This window comes from Paramacrobiotus metropolitanus, unplaced genomic scaffold, assembly GCF_019649055.1.
Source record: "Paramacrobiotus metropolitanus isolate TYO unplaced genomic scaffold, Prichtersi_v1.0 Parri_scaffold0000040, whole genome shotgun sequence".
Taxonomy (NCBI): domain Eukaryota; kingdom Metazoa; phylum Tardigrada; class Eutardigrada; order Parachela; family Macrobiotidae; genus Paramacrobiotus; species Paramacrobiotus metropolitanus.
In genome coordinates this window covers 1033784-1046857 of record NW_026570260.1, presented here as the reverse complement: position 1 = coordinate 1046857, position 13074 = coordinate 1033784, and the positions used below count along the sequence as shown (strand labels likewise).

Below are 13074 nucleotides of genomic sequence, written 5' to 3'. Positions count from 1 at the left end.
TTTACTGGGTACGCCTGGCAGAGGCACCGCATTTCTTGACCATAGTTCAGCTTTTCTAATAAAACCCGTATTAATTTTGTTCGCTGGAGTAATAATCTGGACAACTAATCAACAACGTTTGCGCTAGCTGGAAACGAAGGCGTGCATAATGCATATGTACCCGCAGGCTGTGCAGACTACTGTAATGCTTTGTTTATAACTTTATAACATTACCAAGCCCAGTTTTTTATTTGCCGATCTCGTTCGGAATACAGTACTGCACCGGGGTAATTTAGGCTCGTGGATATTGATTGCACAGCCGATACAATATTAATTTTGTAAACAAGTTACGATGAAGGTGGTACTCTTTATTACCAGTTGTGCGGTAGGCATTCTGAATTCAGAAACGCACCAAATATACAGTACTACGGTAGTACACTATCTAATGCGTACGGCTGTTTCTGTATTAGGTGGCCCTGGTTGCAGCACAACGTGATCGCGACCGATGGGTTTCATCCAGCGAAAGGGACGGTCAGTAGAATGAAGAGAAGAATAGTATATTTTTTAACTTTTGAAGACATGGACTTTATCGAGTATTTAATTAGCGATTTACTCCGCTTTCTTATGTGCATCAAATTAAAAAATTAACTATTTTGGGTTGACATAATAAAAATTTTACTGCATAATTTTTTATGTACTTACTTCTTATACTCTTATACTTACGTAGTTTAAAGTGCTGCTTGAAACTTACAATTTTGCACTGAATCGCGTTAATCTGCATGGCGCGAATGGAGGCGTGTTTTTCGTTGTTTCATAAACCCGTAGAAATTATATTTCTTAATTATATTGACTTTTTAAGGCTACTTTGGTTTCTAACTTTCCATCGCCAAATTTCAAAACTTTTTCTGAATCAAGCCGGTACTACAGAGCCCACGTACAGATATAACCATTTGATCAGTGTTATTAATATGGACGTTCTGCGTTCTGAATGCCTGCAGATTTCGGCTCGCAACGCAGCAACCGTTTCGACAGCAACAACGCCTACCTCCGTGTGGACATTTTGCTGACCAAGTTTCATAACCCCGACGGTGTGCGGATGGACGGGAAGAAATGTGACTGGCTGTCGGCATGCGACACCTGGATACGCGGCATGATTGACTTGTAAGCCGCCATATTCCCCACATTCATTGTCGTCGCCATTTGTATTTGTACCGCAAATGTTTCGTCGGACAGTGAGAACCCAGACGCACCCTTTCCCGCGATCCCCGTTCCTTACAGCTGGCCGAAGATCGGCGAGAAGTGGGCCAACAACATCATCCCGACCATTCACCCATCGGAGGGCAATATTACGCGCGAATTGTGCGGCGACCGCTATCGTGTAGGTTATATTTGCGCGGAAATACTTATACAAAACGAATATTAACTGAAATTTTGTATAGGAGTATTTGACCGAGGCGCTGACAGGATGCAGTATTAATATATATTAGATGACGTTAGGATTCAAATACTTAGAAAACTTACTTCAAATACTTATTGTAGAGCGCTGAGTTTTACTTCGGATCAAAATGCGTTGCCGTCATTGCGTAATTATTAAACTTACCCAAGTACTGTACGAGTAATAAAAAAAAGGAAGATTGTAACCCCTTCCTGCACTCTCCGGCCAACTGGCCGAAACATCTCCCCGGCAAAATCAAACTGCACCCGGTACTGGTTGACTAGAGCCAAGTACTTACTATAGTGTGAGGAGGACTGGTAACCTACCGTTTGACGTCATCACTCTCGCATACACGGGAGGGCGGCTGCCATGGTGACAGATGCGCGTTTTTTACGGTTTTTGTCAGTTTTCTTAGCATATTTCTTTTCTCTTCTATTTCTAGCCCCTCATGTTTGGGTTTCTAAATTCAATAGGATCTGTTAAAATATCCTAGAAAGCTTTAGAGGAGAAAGGAACTGAGAATATCTTTAAAAAGGGACAATAAAATCTGTGGGCCTATGGTAAGCAATAGCACACCATTGCATTCTGTATGCGACAGTGATGACGTAGTCGACCGTTGCAGAGTCGCTTCCCAGTCCTCTACCTATAGTAAGTTCTTGCTAGAGCAGTAAAAGGAATTGTTCAAACGGCCTGTTTTTTATCTCTGTATTATAAGATACCTGTGATACGATTTAACATACGATACGTGTGGTAACACTGGCGAGTGCATGTGTTCCGGGCAGCCGTTATCAGTTGCGCATTATAGGGCGTCAACCTTCGGGTAGTAATACAAGATTGGGACGGGCTGGGAAGTCGTGAGGACATCAACTTCTTCGACTGCCGCATCACTGCCGATCCTGATGCTTCGGAATCAACGGCCATCTGGCGACAGGACGTCACGTGCATACCGGTATACAAAGGTCACACCATGAAGTATGCACAGCAGTTAACGCGCGCTACAGCAGATTGACTGGCGTAACGTATATCGTGCCTTTGTTGCAGACTGGACTTCAAGTATCAGATCTATAAGATTTCTCGCAGTCAGTGCAATCCACAGCGGCTGGCGACACGCTTCCGCGGGCGCCGCTAATCTGTGATCTCGAATCAGTTTTCCTGTAGCCAGGATGTTGTGCTTTAATTGATATAGCCTCCTATATTTACCAGGATTTAGGGAGTGCATGTACGTAGACCGCGCTCTTAATTCAAACGTTCGCTGATTTGAAGAAAAAAGATTTGTTGCGGGCAACGAAGGCAAATTTTGCTCTGTCTTATTTCGTATGTCTTATTTCGTAAAGTATCATTTGCTCGGCCTCATTAAAATTATCGTTTTGCTTAAATAACTTTGATGTTTTTGGTTTCCGATGGAATATCCAACTCGTCCGAAGATTGAATAAACAAGATTAACTTGCCCGAAGAAAGATTTGTTCTTATTTTTCTACAATCGTTCATATGGCATTTACTTTATACAGCAGTTTACTGCTCTTGTAACGCTCTGCAAATATCGAGCCATATTGCATTACAGTTACTTACAAAATTAATGATGCTATACAGCTGGTTTTCAGTTTCAACCACTAAATTTGCTAAAAAAAAATTTAGTGGTTGAAACTGTCGGTAGTGAAAATTTAGAACTGTATGCGAACGAAGGCGATCGGTATCATGTAGCGTTATTAACCGATTAATCGTGATTCGTGCAGATCGAAACTATTAACTACCATAAAGAAACAGCAAAAATCAACGTCAGTATTAGCTTCCGTATCTTACTGTATCTTAGACGGGTCACGGGCACGTTGTAGAAAAAGTATTAATTGGTGACTGCCGTTCTGACCTTAACCAGAGCGTTTTGTGTCATGATTAAGATTTTTTTGGGGAAATCTTTTTATATGAAGGCGGAGTTATCCACTGACTACCGCGCGCGCATTGGTCAGTCGTTCCTCCCCTGGCCAGGAAAAGCAAACGCTCTCCCATACCTGGCCACCTGGACTCACCTATATAAAGCGGCTAACCACAAGCCGCCAGTCATGACTTCGTCCGTTTTGCCTGGAGAAATTTTTCTTTCCCTCCCTCCATCCCCGTCACCACCTAATCTGTAACTCCTTTCTTAAAATGTGTTAACTTCTGCTGTTCTCATCAGATTCTTTTGATGTTTTTTCTGTGCATGGCTGTTAGGGCACTACGTGCCTGTGTTATGACGTTATATATATACGTGTCCGTAAGGCTCTTTGCTTGGTATTGTAACGCGGGCGGTTGTGCCGGCGTTCTAGTGGGTTGGCGTGTTGACCGTACCACGATGTTGTGTCGGCTGTTGATGGAAATGTCGGCACTGCCGGGCGTAAGCTCAGCAGTGAATCGGAAGTGGTTTTACAGTGACAATGACGAGCGGGATGATGGGTGCATCATCCCGAGGAGTCAAACAAAGCAACGTCGTTTTCAGGCATTTAATTAACAAGCGTACAAGCAGGACAAGCGGGTTACAAGCTAGGCAAGCGTGGCAAGCATCCATTCAGAGGATTCTCTAATGAAAGTGTGTTCCATTCTCTTAGACATTTACCCGGTAAAAGTGTAGAGAAAAAGAAGGATGAATCACTCAGTTACACGGTGAGAACAACAACCAATGAACAGTAAGGAAAACCAACAACACTGTAAACAAGGCGGTCATTCGATTACTCTCGTTACATCCCTCACGGTAGCGATGAGATATACCTGTCTCATCAAGACAATACAAAAGAAAGGAAATTTAAGAAGGAAAATGAAAATGGTTAAATGCGGTTAAATACTGGTTGTGCTTGCATGGCGTGTCCGGAGGGGAAAGGGACTGGTGCGGCGCCACGGTACGGTGTGTACTATTAAAGGTGATGATGGCAGCGGGAGCAGAAGGTCCGGTTAATGGAGACTTTCGTAGTAGGCCAGCTTGTCCTCCAACTCACGGATCCGCTGATTTGGGTCCCTCACGGTAGGCTGAGGCATCCGGTAGATGTCCGATTCGCTGTAGTTAGGAATTCCTCGCTTGTCCAGGATTGATGCAACATCTCGGTTCATATGCTGACCAAGGGCGACGTCCGGTAGTTCCACAAATGGCAGTACTTGATTGCAAATGGGTACATTCAGTTTGCGTGCTCATGTGTTGTCGTCAGAAGGGTATTTGATCCACGGTGATCTGCTGAACTTGTCAAAACGCCAAGATTGGAAATAGTGGGGGCTCAAGACGGTACACATGGGCACAGGAAACGAACAGTACTTGTTATCATTCAGATTATTAACGTTGTCGCGTAAACTTGTCAGAAAGGAGGAAGTGCTTTCCAAGAGGCGGCGCTCAGCGACTTGCATATTGTGCTCGGCCTGTGTGCGAGGCGGTCGAGCATACTGACCAGTACTAATGGCATGATTAAGATTTCTAATGTGTATATTGTAGTCTGACGTTTTGACGTGCTGTCCGATGTAAGGATTGTCAAATTGACTCTGTGGGTCATCGGCGCGCTGACGGGGGCCGGTATAGAAATACCGGATATTATCTGGTGGTGGTCTGGCGGGTGTGCCTTTAGCGGGGCGGGATGGCGCGTGCGACGCGGCAGCGTTCGGCGGCTGGCGCTGAACAATATTACTGTGTGAAGGGCGCTGTGCGTGCTGCTGTTGCCCATTACGGAAACGGTGCTTACTGCGGTTGGCGGAAGTGAACTGCATGGATTGACCGTGGTAGTCCGCGGTGTCATCTTCTGTATGCGCGACGTCTTCGTCTTCCAACACAACACGACGTGGTGGTGGAGCGACTGTGTGCAGCTCATGTGCGAGCTCGTCGGTTGGTAAAGGCGTGTGATGGTCTTCAGGCGCATCAAAACTACCGTCGTCATAGCCATCCATTTGAAGAACGTCTCGTTCATTATCAGTAGCTTCTTCATGATGTGGGTGCGACGAGTCAGTAGAAGTACTTTGCCGTGCTGGCTCTGATGCTGCTTGTTCAGCCTGGGCATTTGCGTCAGTGTCCATTGCTAACTGCAGTCGTGGAATCTTGTAATGCTGCAGGTAGGACGGGATTTCCGGTCCGGTATGGAATGGGCGAACGCTCCTCTTTGGAGTGCTTCTGTGGGCCGGGCAATTCAGGCGCTTGGCTGCCTTGATCCGGCTACAAGGAGAGTCGGTGGAGCGAGTGGGGATGGTGGGAATGGTTGCGATGTGAAGCTTCCGGGCTGGTTTTAACCCAGGAGCGCCATGTAACGCGGGCGGTTGTGCCGGCGTTCTAGTGGGTTGGCGTGTTGACCGTACCACGATGTTCTGTCGGCTGTTGATGGAAATGTCGGCACTGCCGGGCGTAAGCTCAGCAGTGAATCGGAAGTGGTTTTACAGTGACAATGACGAGCGGGATGATGGGTGCATCATCCCGAGGAGTCAAACAAAGCAACGTCGTTTTCAGGCATTTAATTAACAAGCGTACAAGCAGGACAAGCGGGTTACAAGCGTGGCAAGCATCCATTCAGAGGATTCTCTAATGAAAGTGTGTTCCATTCTCTTAGACATTTACCCGGTAAAAGTGTAGAGAAAAAGAAGGATGAATCACTCAGTTACACGGTGAGAACAACAACCAATGAACAGTAAGGAAAACCAACAACACTGTAAACAAGGCGGTCATTCGATTACTCTCGTTACAGTATCCACTTGTTGCCCGGAAGTAAAGTCCATACCCCATGCACCTGGTTGCTTGCCGTTAGACTCAACACCCTCCACGTAACGACAACAGTTCTCATTATAACAGCTAGTAACAAATCTGGACAGACCGAAGACCGTTGCTGACTCACAAAATTTGTTAGAAATAATTTTCAATAGCGAAAAACTATGACACAGCCTAGTGCACATACAGTTACTCTGTAAAGCAGGTTCTGAGTACGCATAAACTCAGCTGAAAGCATTTCCGACCGCGCACAATACACAGCCACCGACAAAAAAGTCAACCTCTAACGTCTGCAAGAGCTGCTAGCATTCACAGTGCACATACCAGTGCAGTACTTAAAAATTAAAATAAACTACAGGCTCTATGCATTAAATCAACCAAATATCAACATACTGTACTAACCAAATGTACGGACTATATCTGTAACCTAACCAAATTTGTAACCAACATGAAATCCAAAAGAACGCGACCCGTGTGTTTGAGCCCATCACTGCCCATGGAAGGAGCAGAAAAACTGGATGAAATTTCGGGGTGATTGTGTAGCCTTTTCAAGTACTTTCCAACAGTGTGGCAGTGCGTTCTGTATGCGACAGTGATGAAGTGATGACACCAACAAATTTTCGGTTACTTACTAGTCCTTCTACACTATAGAAAGTACTAATTGGTTTTTTGCATAATGCGTATGGCAAATAAATTTTGATCACATACTGTAATCAACCTGAAAACGCTTCTGTTGATGAGAGACACTGTATATCTCCGTACTGACCCTTGTTGTAGTCCGCATCTGCACACTTTTAACATGATCATAAATCGCTGCCTTCGTCTTTACAACTAATCGTTTGACCTCACACCGGATACTGGCCAGGCACAAGGCGAAGAGCACCGGATCGACGACCGCCTGCAGCGGATACACTACCCACAGTAGCTGCCATACCGCATCCGGCAGTTCCGCCCGGTGGTACTTCGTCACAATGCTCACCACGTGATTGGGGGCCCATATCACCGCGATACTGACGCTCATCGCCGTCAGAGCCACCAACGATTTGGATCGGTAGTGCAGCGGCGCCTTCCCGCCCTCGGGTGATACCAATTTAGCATGCTGCTGACTATTCTGGATGGTTTTGTAGGTTATCAAGGGGAAAGACAGCAAAATGATCGCATCAGCCACGTAGAAGATTACCGTCAGGTAGGCTTCGCTCCAGAGTTGGGCGGTAAGGTTTAGTCGACAGCCGGAGGTCGGTTGCCGAAAAAACGACCGGTCCATTACTAACAACGGTAAACAGAATAAATGAACGGATATCCATACACCGGCGCATAATGCCATTGCCAGACGTGGTGTATGAACGTTGCGATAGGAGTGGGGCCGGATGACCGCCCAGATGCGCGTGATGGAGATTAACGCGTGTGAAGATGTGATCACGCCGGGCAGGAGCCAGTTGCCGTATAAATAAAGGTCACAGGCGGTCTCACCCATCCACCAGTTGTCCGACACGAGATAAACCATCTCCAAAGGCAACATGCACACGCACCAGCACAGGACATTGGCAACGAGGATGGAAAAGAGATAGATGGTGAAGGATGTTATCAAGTGGCGTCTGGTTATGAGAAGGTATAACAGACTGCCATTCGATAGAAGGATCAGGCTGAATAATACTGACCAGATGTACACGAAGTGCGTATAATGAGGGTGGTCGGTGGTCTGCACACTGGTGTTGGCTGTGTAGGTGGTGTTGAAGTCATTATCATGTTGTTCCGAGAAGATGGGAAAGGAATGGTTATGGGGCATGGGAATCGCTTTATTCATCCCAGTTATAAGCTTCCGCTGGCGCTAGGGGAATTATTATAAGTGCCTCAAGAATGTCCGACATTTGCGCTAAACAATCTTTGCACTGAACATTTGTTACGGCTCGATTCTTAACACAATGAAAGTGCCGATAAACTTTTACACAAAGAAGGATAGGCGAAGAGCAATTCTCCGCGGACTACCGACGGAAGCTAAAATGGGGGTAAGGGCACATAATTACTGCCACTTCGACAGTGCATAATCTGGCATGCAGTCAATGGGATGAATATTACAGCAGTTCACGATTTCAAAGAGCGATTTACATAGTAACTGTTATGGGCGACGGATCAGCTTACCTATTTAAAACCGGCAATCATTTCTCGAATATTTGTGTATCGTGTGGTAATCTGATGTCCCGTGATTAACGCGGTATTCCAGAATAACTGCATATTGACAATGAAATCTATCCGATTAAATATCGCCGTGTGGCTAACGGCGCAGCAGTACCTGTGAAATAGGTTTTCTGTAGATAGAGTACAACTGGCTACTCTGCCAGTACCTGTACAGTGCGTACAACGACTTGAGTGAAGACTGTTTTGCTGTTCCGAACAGCAAAACATATGTAAGGAAAAAAACGCGTTGAATCTAAGCAAGGCATAGAAGGCGACAAATCTCAAAAGTCTAACCGACTTCCTGAACTGAATTCCAGTGATCGGCTAAGAATTCTTGAATGACAGACCAGTACTTCGTGTGCCAGGATGCCGTTAAAACTGAGCGGTCAACACACACGTTAAACAAACCTAATTAAATATTATTCTTGCAGGAACCGCATTGCCCATTAATACACAAAAAACACCAAAAAAATTAGTTACATCGTTTTAAGCACGAAAAGCGTTAACGGTACCCATGTTAAATGGAAAAATCGTTAAAAAATTGTTAAGTTGGGATTTTTTTTGCTTAACGCCTTTTGGCTTGAACTTTCTGAATTTTGTTTTTAGCTTTTATGTAGTTGTAATTTTTTTGGTGGTTTTTAACGCTATGCAGTGCATGCATCATGATGCATGGTCGCATACAATCATCTGTTTTGTCGAAATAAATTTACTGGTTGCATCACTTTCATGAATGCATTCTGCACAACAACAAAACGACATGCATCGCACAAGGACGAATACCATGTTTATTTGTTTTTTTCCTTTACTTTATTTAATTGTCGTTTGCACTTGTTCGACAACTGATTTCCTTACTGCATCGTTAATCTCATTGATTCTGGTAGAAGCTGCTATTATTGCACGTTACAGTAATGCAATATAAAATACTTCCACGGCAATGTTCAGTTCTCAATCAGAAATGAAACGATTAAGCACTATGGTGGTGGCGTTTGGGGGTGGACAGCTTGGCCGTGGGCTGAGAATCGCTGGACGGCGTCTTAACCGGGGCGAAACCAATCTGGTTGTTACCGAAATCGAATTCAGTGTAGTAACGGCCAATGAAGACGTCGCCGATGATCCAGATCGGACTGTAATACAAGCATAAAATTTATTAATTTATTCATTTCCAGTAAAATTAATTTTTAGGGAAAATTATACTGGTATGCATCATAAAACAACATTAACATACTCGTATTTTGACTGACTGGTTTGTACTGTACAATATACATACCCAAAAGGAGCCGGGATATCAATGCCGACAAAACCGAACAAACAAGTGGTTTGAACCTGTAAAAATTTCAGTAAATCATTGCATTACATCCGGAATGCTTAATCACAGCGGTCGATTTTCTGTATTTCGAAAGAAAACATCGCAAGATGCGAAAACAAAACTATTTGAGGCAGCCTCGAATTTAAACTGGCAATACTCATTTGAAATTTATAGCAGTACATGCCAATTTAATTTCTGCAATAAACGCCTGACCTGCAGAACGTAGTCTTTGGGAGTGAGATCAAAAGGCTTTCCGCCAATCACAAAGGAAATGTTGGGCAAAGAGTTGATTTTACTAAAACCACAGACACCGACTTAATGGTAAGGGTCGCGGCATTCTTCAAGCTCACTGGAGACGTGAGAATGACCCTTACGTGCAGTCAACAGTGTATTCGCCGCTGATGTACGGCTGGGCGCCCACTTGAGCGGCCAGCTTCTGGATTTCAGCAGTAGGGCCGGCGATCAGGGAAGTACCTGGCAGTGGACGTTCGATAAACGCAGGTCGCAAGGAATAAACGCAAGTCGTCGGTCACGCAACTTACCGGTATCAGCAGCAGCTTCGCAACCGCCCTTGCAGTAATCGGAGGCTTGACCGGCAACGTTGACGCTAGAACCACGTGCGTCCGGTTAGGTTTTCGTTAGAACACCGGTTATAGCGATTACGAAGAACTTTTCCAGATATATCCAGATTTGTGTAGCTTACCCGTCCATATGGAACTGCCAGTATCCTTTCTGGAATAAAAATTACATGTGATGTCCTAGCAGCACGGGTAGTGTTTACGAAAAGAGGTCTAAGGCTTACCTTGTCAACGGGAACGTAGGTAAACGGTGGCACGTAGTAGTTGGGATCACTTCCACCCAGGATCAACTGTAATACTTTCCTTCTTAGTCATATGGCAATTTTATATACTGTATATCAAGTCTTTTTACCTCTCCACCAACAGCACCGGTTTGGTCTCTACAAAATTACACATCAGCACTCTTTTGTTTTCGAAATAAATGATTAGCTGCAACAAAAATGAACGGATTTACCGGTTCAAGTAGAAAGAGAAGACAGGCTGGGGAACCAATTTCTACGAGAACATGTTACTGAATATTTGTTCACTAAAGACCGCATGGGCAAGTACCAACCTGGTCAATCATGTTGTTGAAGACTGGCTCTACTTGGTCAACGGAATACTCGGGATAGGCCATACCAAGGATACCTACAACATCATATAATTATGCTAATATGTTAGTACTGCATTGATTACTGTAGGTGCTCGTCAACTGCCGATCATCTGGGCTAACCCCGTTTCAGCACTTTTACATTTTACCAAACATTTTTTCAGTTTATAGCAAAATAAGTCAAAAGTAGTGTATAAAGGTACAACGTTAGAAATTCGGTGCAAATTTTGCTGGCATTTACCGTCGAACTTAGCCAAAGCGAAGGGAATGGCGGGTTCATCGTTGATCTCAGCAAAGGTCTGCGCCTTAACGGTAACACCGGCGATGCCCAGGTCATCGGTGGACAGGAACCCGGCAACCGCACCCGATCCGTACTGGATTTTGAAGGCGGTACCGTTCTTCTTGTACGTGCTAGATGCGCTGCTGTCGTACTTGTTGTGCAACACTAACCAACACGACACATACAGGGTTAGCATACCGACTACTCTAGTGTTACTTACTCTTGCGAAATAATTTATCACTTACAGCAGGCAATATCGGTCAAAGGGCAAGTCTTGCTCGGTACCTGATAATCACATAAGGAATTGAAAATTAATTCTGTAACTAAACATGACGGAAATATTCGTCTTTCGCGAACAAAACAACGTAACAAACTAGTAGCGATGTTTATTATTAAGTACTGTATTTACACGATATTAAGGGGCAGAGAAATCCCCAGGACCGCCCGCACTAGCTGTCGGTTCCTTTGACATCAATGGAGCCGACGCCTAGTGCGGGCGGTCCTGGGGATTTCTCTGTCCCTTAATATCGTGTAAATACAGTACCCATAAGTTGGATGAACCGGTGTCGAAAATAACGGAGAAATTCTGAGCGGGTGTTCCCAGACTGATAGGGCCGTAATATTGAGCCTGCAAAAAATGAATTATTATTTTAGTATTGGCTTGACTGCAGTATACACTTGAACCGATTCAGCAGTGGGTCATTACATCGGCGTAGTTGGAAAGCGGCTCCGGCTGAGGATCAGCTGGCTCTTCGTCATCATCCTCTTCGTACTCTGCGTTGAGGGATTTCTGGTAGGCGGCCTGGGCTTCCGCCACGGCGCCCATACCGGTTCCCTTGCCGGCCAAGAAGCGGCGCACCGACTGCATTTTCTGCAGAGGGATCCTGAAAAGATTGCAAAAGCTCATATCACAAACGCAGTACACGACTTACATCAATACTGTACATGGTCCTAATGACTCGAATCGAAAGGAAAATTGTCGGCTTAACGGAACATGGTAGTGAACGAAAAGCGCATATTTGAATGAATTTGCTGTTACTGACCACTCGCTAACGGATGCTGACAAGTCAGTGGTTACTGTGCCGATTTTGTGTTCACAGCCTTTTAAGGGAAGTGGGCCGGTACATGGTACCAAATTCGTGTACATGCACGAAAACTTGCACTTTCACGCACTCCCAAACACATTTTTGTTTCGGTTTATGAAGTTTTTGTAGCCAGAAGAATTGTATACACTGGCGTGAAAACAGTTTGTGCGCGCAAGATCCGGTTCGGGAGTTATGGCTGCTGCAAAATTCCAAAAAATTTAAATGCGTTCAGGCGTACCAAAAGTCTCATTATGGACCGATCTCTCTCAAAATTTGCACGTAAATGCGCATGTCCATGAAGATCGTTTTTACACCGATCCAGACTTCCATGATTTTTTTTAAATTTTAAAATGAATTTCAAAATTTTTGAAATTCATTTTAAAATTTGAAAAACATGCTAGAACAGTGGATCGGTGTAAAAACGTTCTTCGTGGTTATGTGCATTTACGTGGAAAATCTGAGGGAGATCGGTCCATAATGAGACTTTTGGTACACCTGAACGCATTTAAACTTTTTGGAATTTTGTAACAGCCATAACTCCCGAACCGGATGTTGCGCGCACAAACGGTTTTCACGCCAGTGTATACAAATCTTCTGGCTGCAAAAAGTCTTATACCGAAACAAAAATGTGTTTGGGAGTGCGCGAAAGTGTAAGTGTCGTGCATGTACACGAATTCGGTACCATGTACCGGCCCACTTCCCTTAAGCAATTAATAGTTGTAATTAAATGTATCTGTATGGTGAGAAAAAATTACCTTTGCATTTGACGGACGCGATGACGGCGAGCGTCGGTTGGCCAAGCGGCAACCAAAACGCACAGCAGCGCGACAAGGATGAGTTTATGCATAGTGAGAAAATAAATCGGGAAATTTAATACAACAACCTGGAAAAACCGCCCACTAACGCGCTTAGGCTACAGATCGCAGCACATTTATACTACAGTTTCCG

At 44.6% G+C, this 13074-nt stretch overlaps 3 protein-coding genes across 3 annotated transcripts; 1 reads left to right on the top strand and 2 right to left on the bottom strand.

Annotated features, from left to right (window-relative positions):
* Positions 1-75: 75 nt before the first annotated feature.
* LOC129590353 (uncharacterized) lies at positions 76-2861 on the top strand. Its single transcript, XM_055485533.1, has 6 exons — positions 76-364; positions 450-510; positions 978-1140; positions 1213-1357; positions 2220-2386; positions 2456-2861. Exons 1-6 carry the CDS (start codon positions 332-334, stop codon positions 2541-2543), a joined length of 657 nt encoding a protein of 218 aa, XP_055341508.1. The 5' UTR covers positions 76-331; the 3' UTR covers positions 2544-2861.
* A 3932-nt stretch (positions 2862-6793) lies between these two features.
* Positions 6794-8013, bottom strand: LOC129590531 (cysteinyl leukotriene receptor 1-like). The gene has a single exon (XM_055485805.1). It carries the CDS (start codon positions 7915-7917, stop codon positions 6814-6816), a length of 1104 nt encoding a protein of 367 aa, XP_055341780.1. The 5' UTR covers positions 7918-8013; the 3' UTR covers positions 6794-6813.
* Positions 8014-9067: 1054 nt separating this feature from the next.
* Positions 9068-13041, bottom strand: LOC129590369 (lysosomal aspartic protease-like). Its single transcript, XM_055485566.1, has 15 exons — positions 12882-13041; positions 11748-11925; positions 11586-11669; positions 11287-11326; positions 11003-11206; positions 10726-10799; positions 10627-10667; positions 10525-10552; positions 10397-10462; positions 10298-10326; positions 10137-10201; positions 9969-10068; positions 9808-9889; positions 9556-9611; positions 9068-9412 (listed from the first exon to the last, which is right to left on the bottom strand). The coding sequence occupies exons 1-15, from the start codon at positions 12971-12973 to the stop codon at positions 9253-9255; spliced, it is 1299 nt and encodes a 432-aa protein (XP_055341541.1). The 5' UTR covers positions 12974-13041; the 3' UTR covers positions 9068-9252.
* Positions 13042-13074: the final 33 nt, after the last annotated feature.

Coding starts and splice junctions, on each gene's coding strand:
- LOC129590353 (XM_055485533.1), top strand. CDS start 332: ATGAAGGTGGTACTCTTTATTACCAGTTGTGCG. Junction 511..977: donor TTCATCCAGCGAAAGGGACG/GTCAGTAGAATG, acceptor GAATGCCTGCAG/ATTTCGGCTCGCAACGCAGC. Junction 1,141..1,212: donor ATACGCGGCATGATTGACTT/GTAAGCCGCCAT, acceptor TTCGTCGGACAG/TGAGAACCCAGACGCACCCT.
- LOC129590531 (XM_055485805.1), bottom strand. CDS start 7,917: ATGAATAAAGCGATTCCCATGCCCCATAACCATTCCTTTCCCATCTTC.
- LOC129590369 (XM_055485566.1), bottom strand. CDS start 12,973: ATGCATAAACTCATCCTTGTCGCGCTGCTGTGCGTTTTGGTTGCCGCT. Junction 10,553..10,626: donor TTCTCTTTCTACTTGAACCG/GTAAATCCGTTC, acceptor GTAATTTTGTAG/AGACCAAACCGGTGCTGTTG. Junction 9,413..9,555: donor GATATCCCGGCTCCTTTTGG/GTATGTATATTG, acceptor CTTGTATTACAG/TCCGATCTGGATCATCGGCG.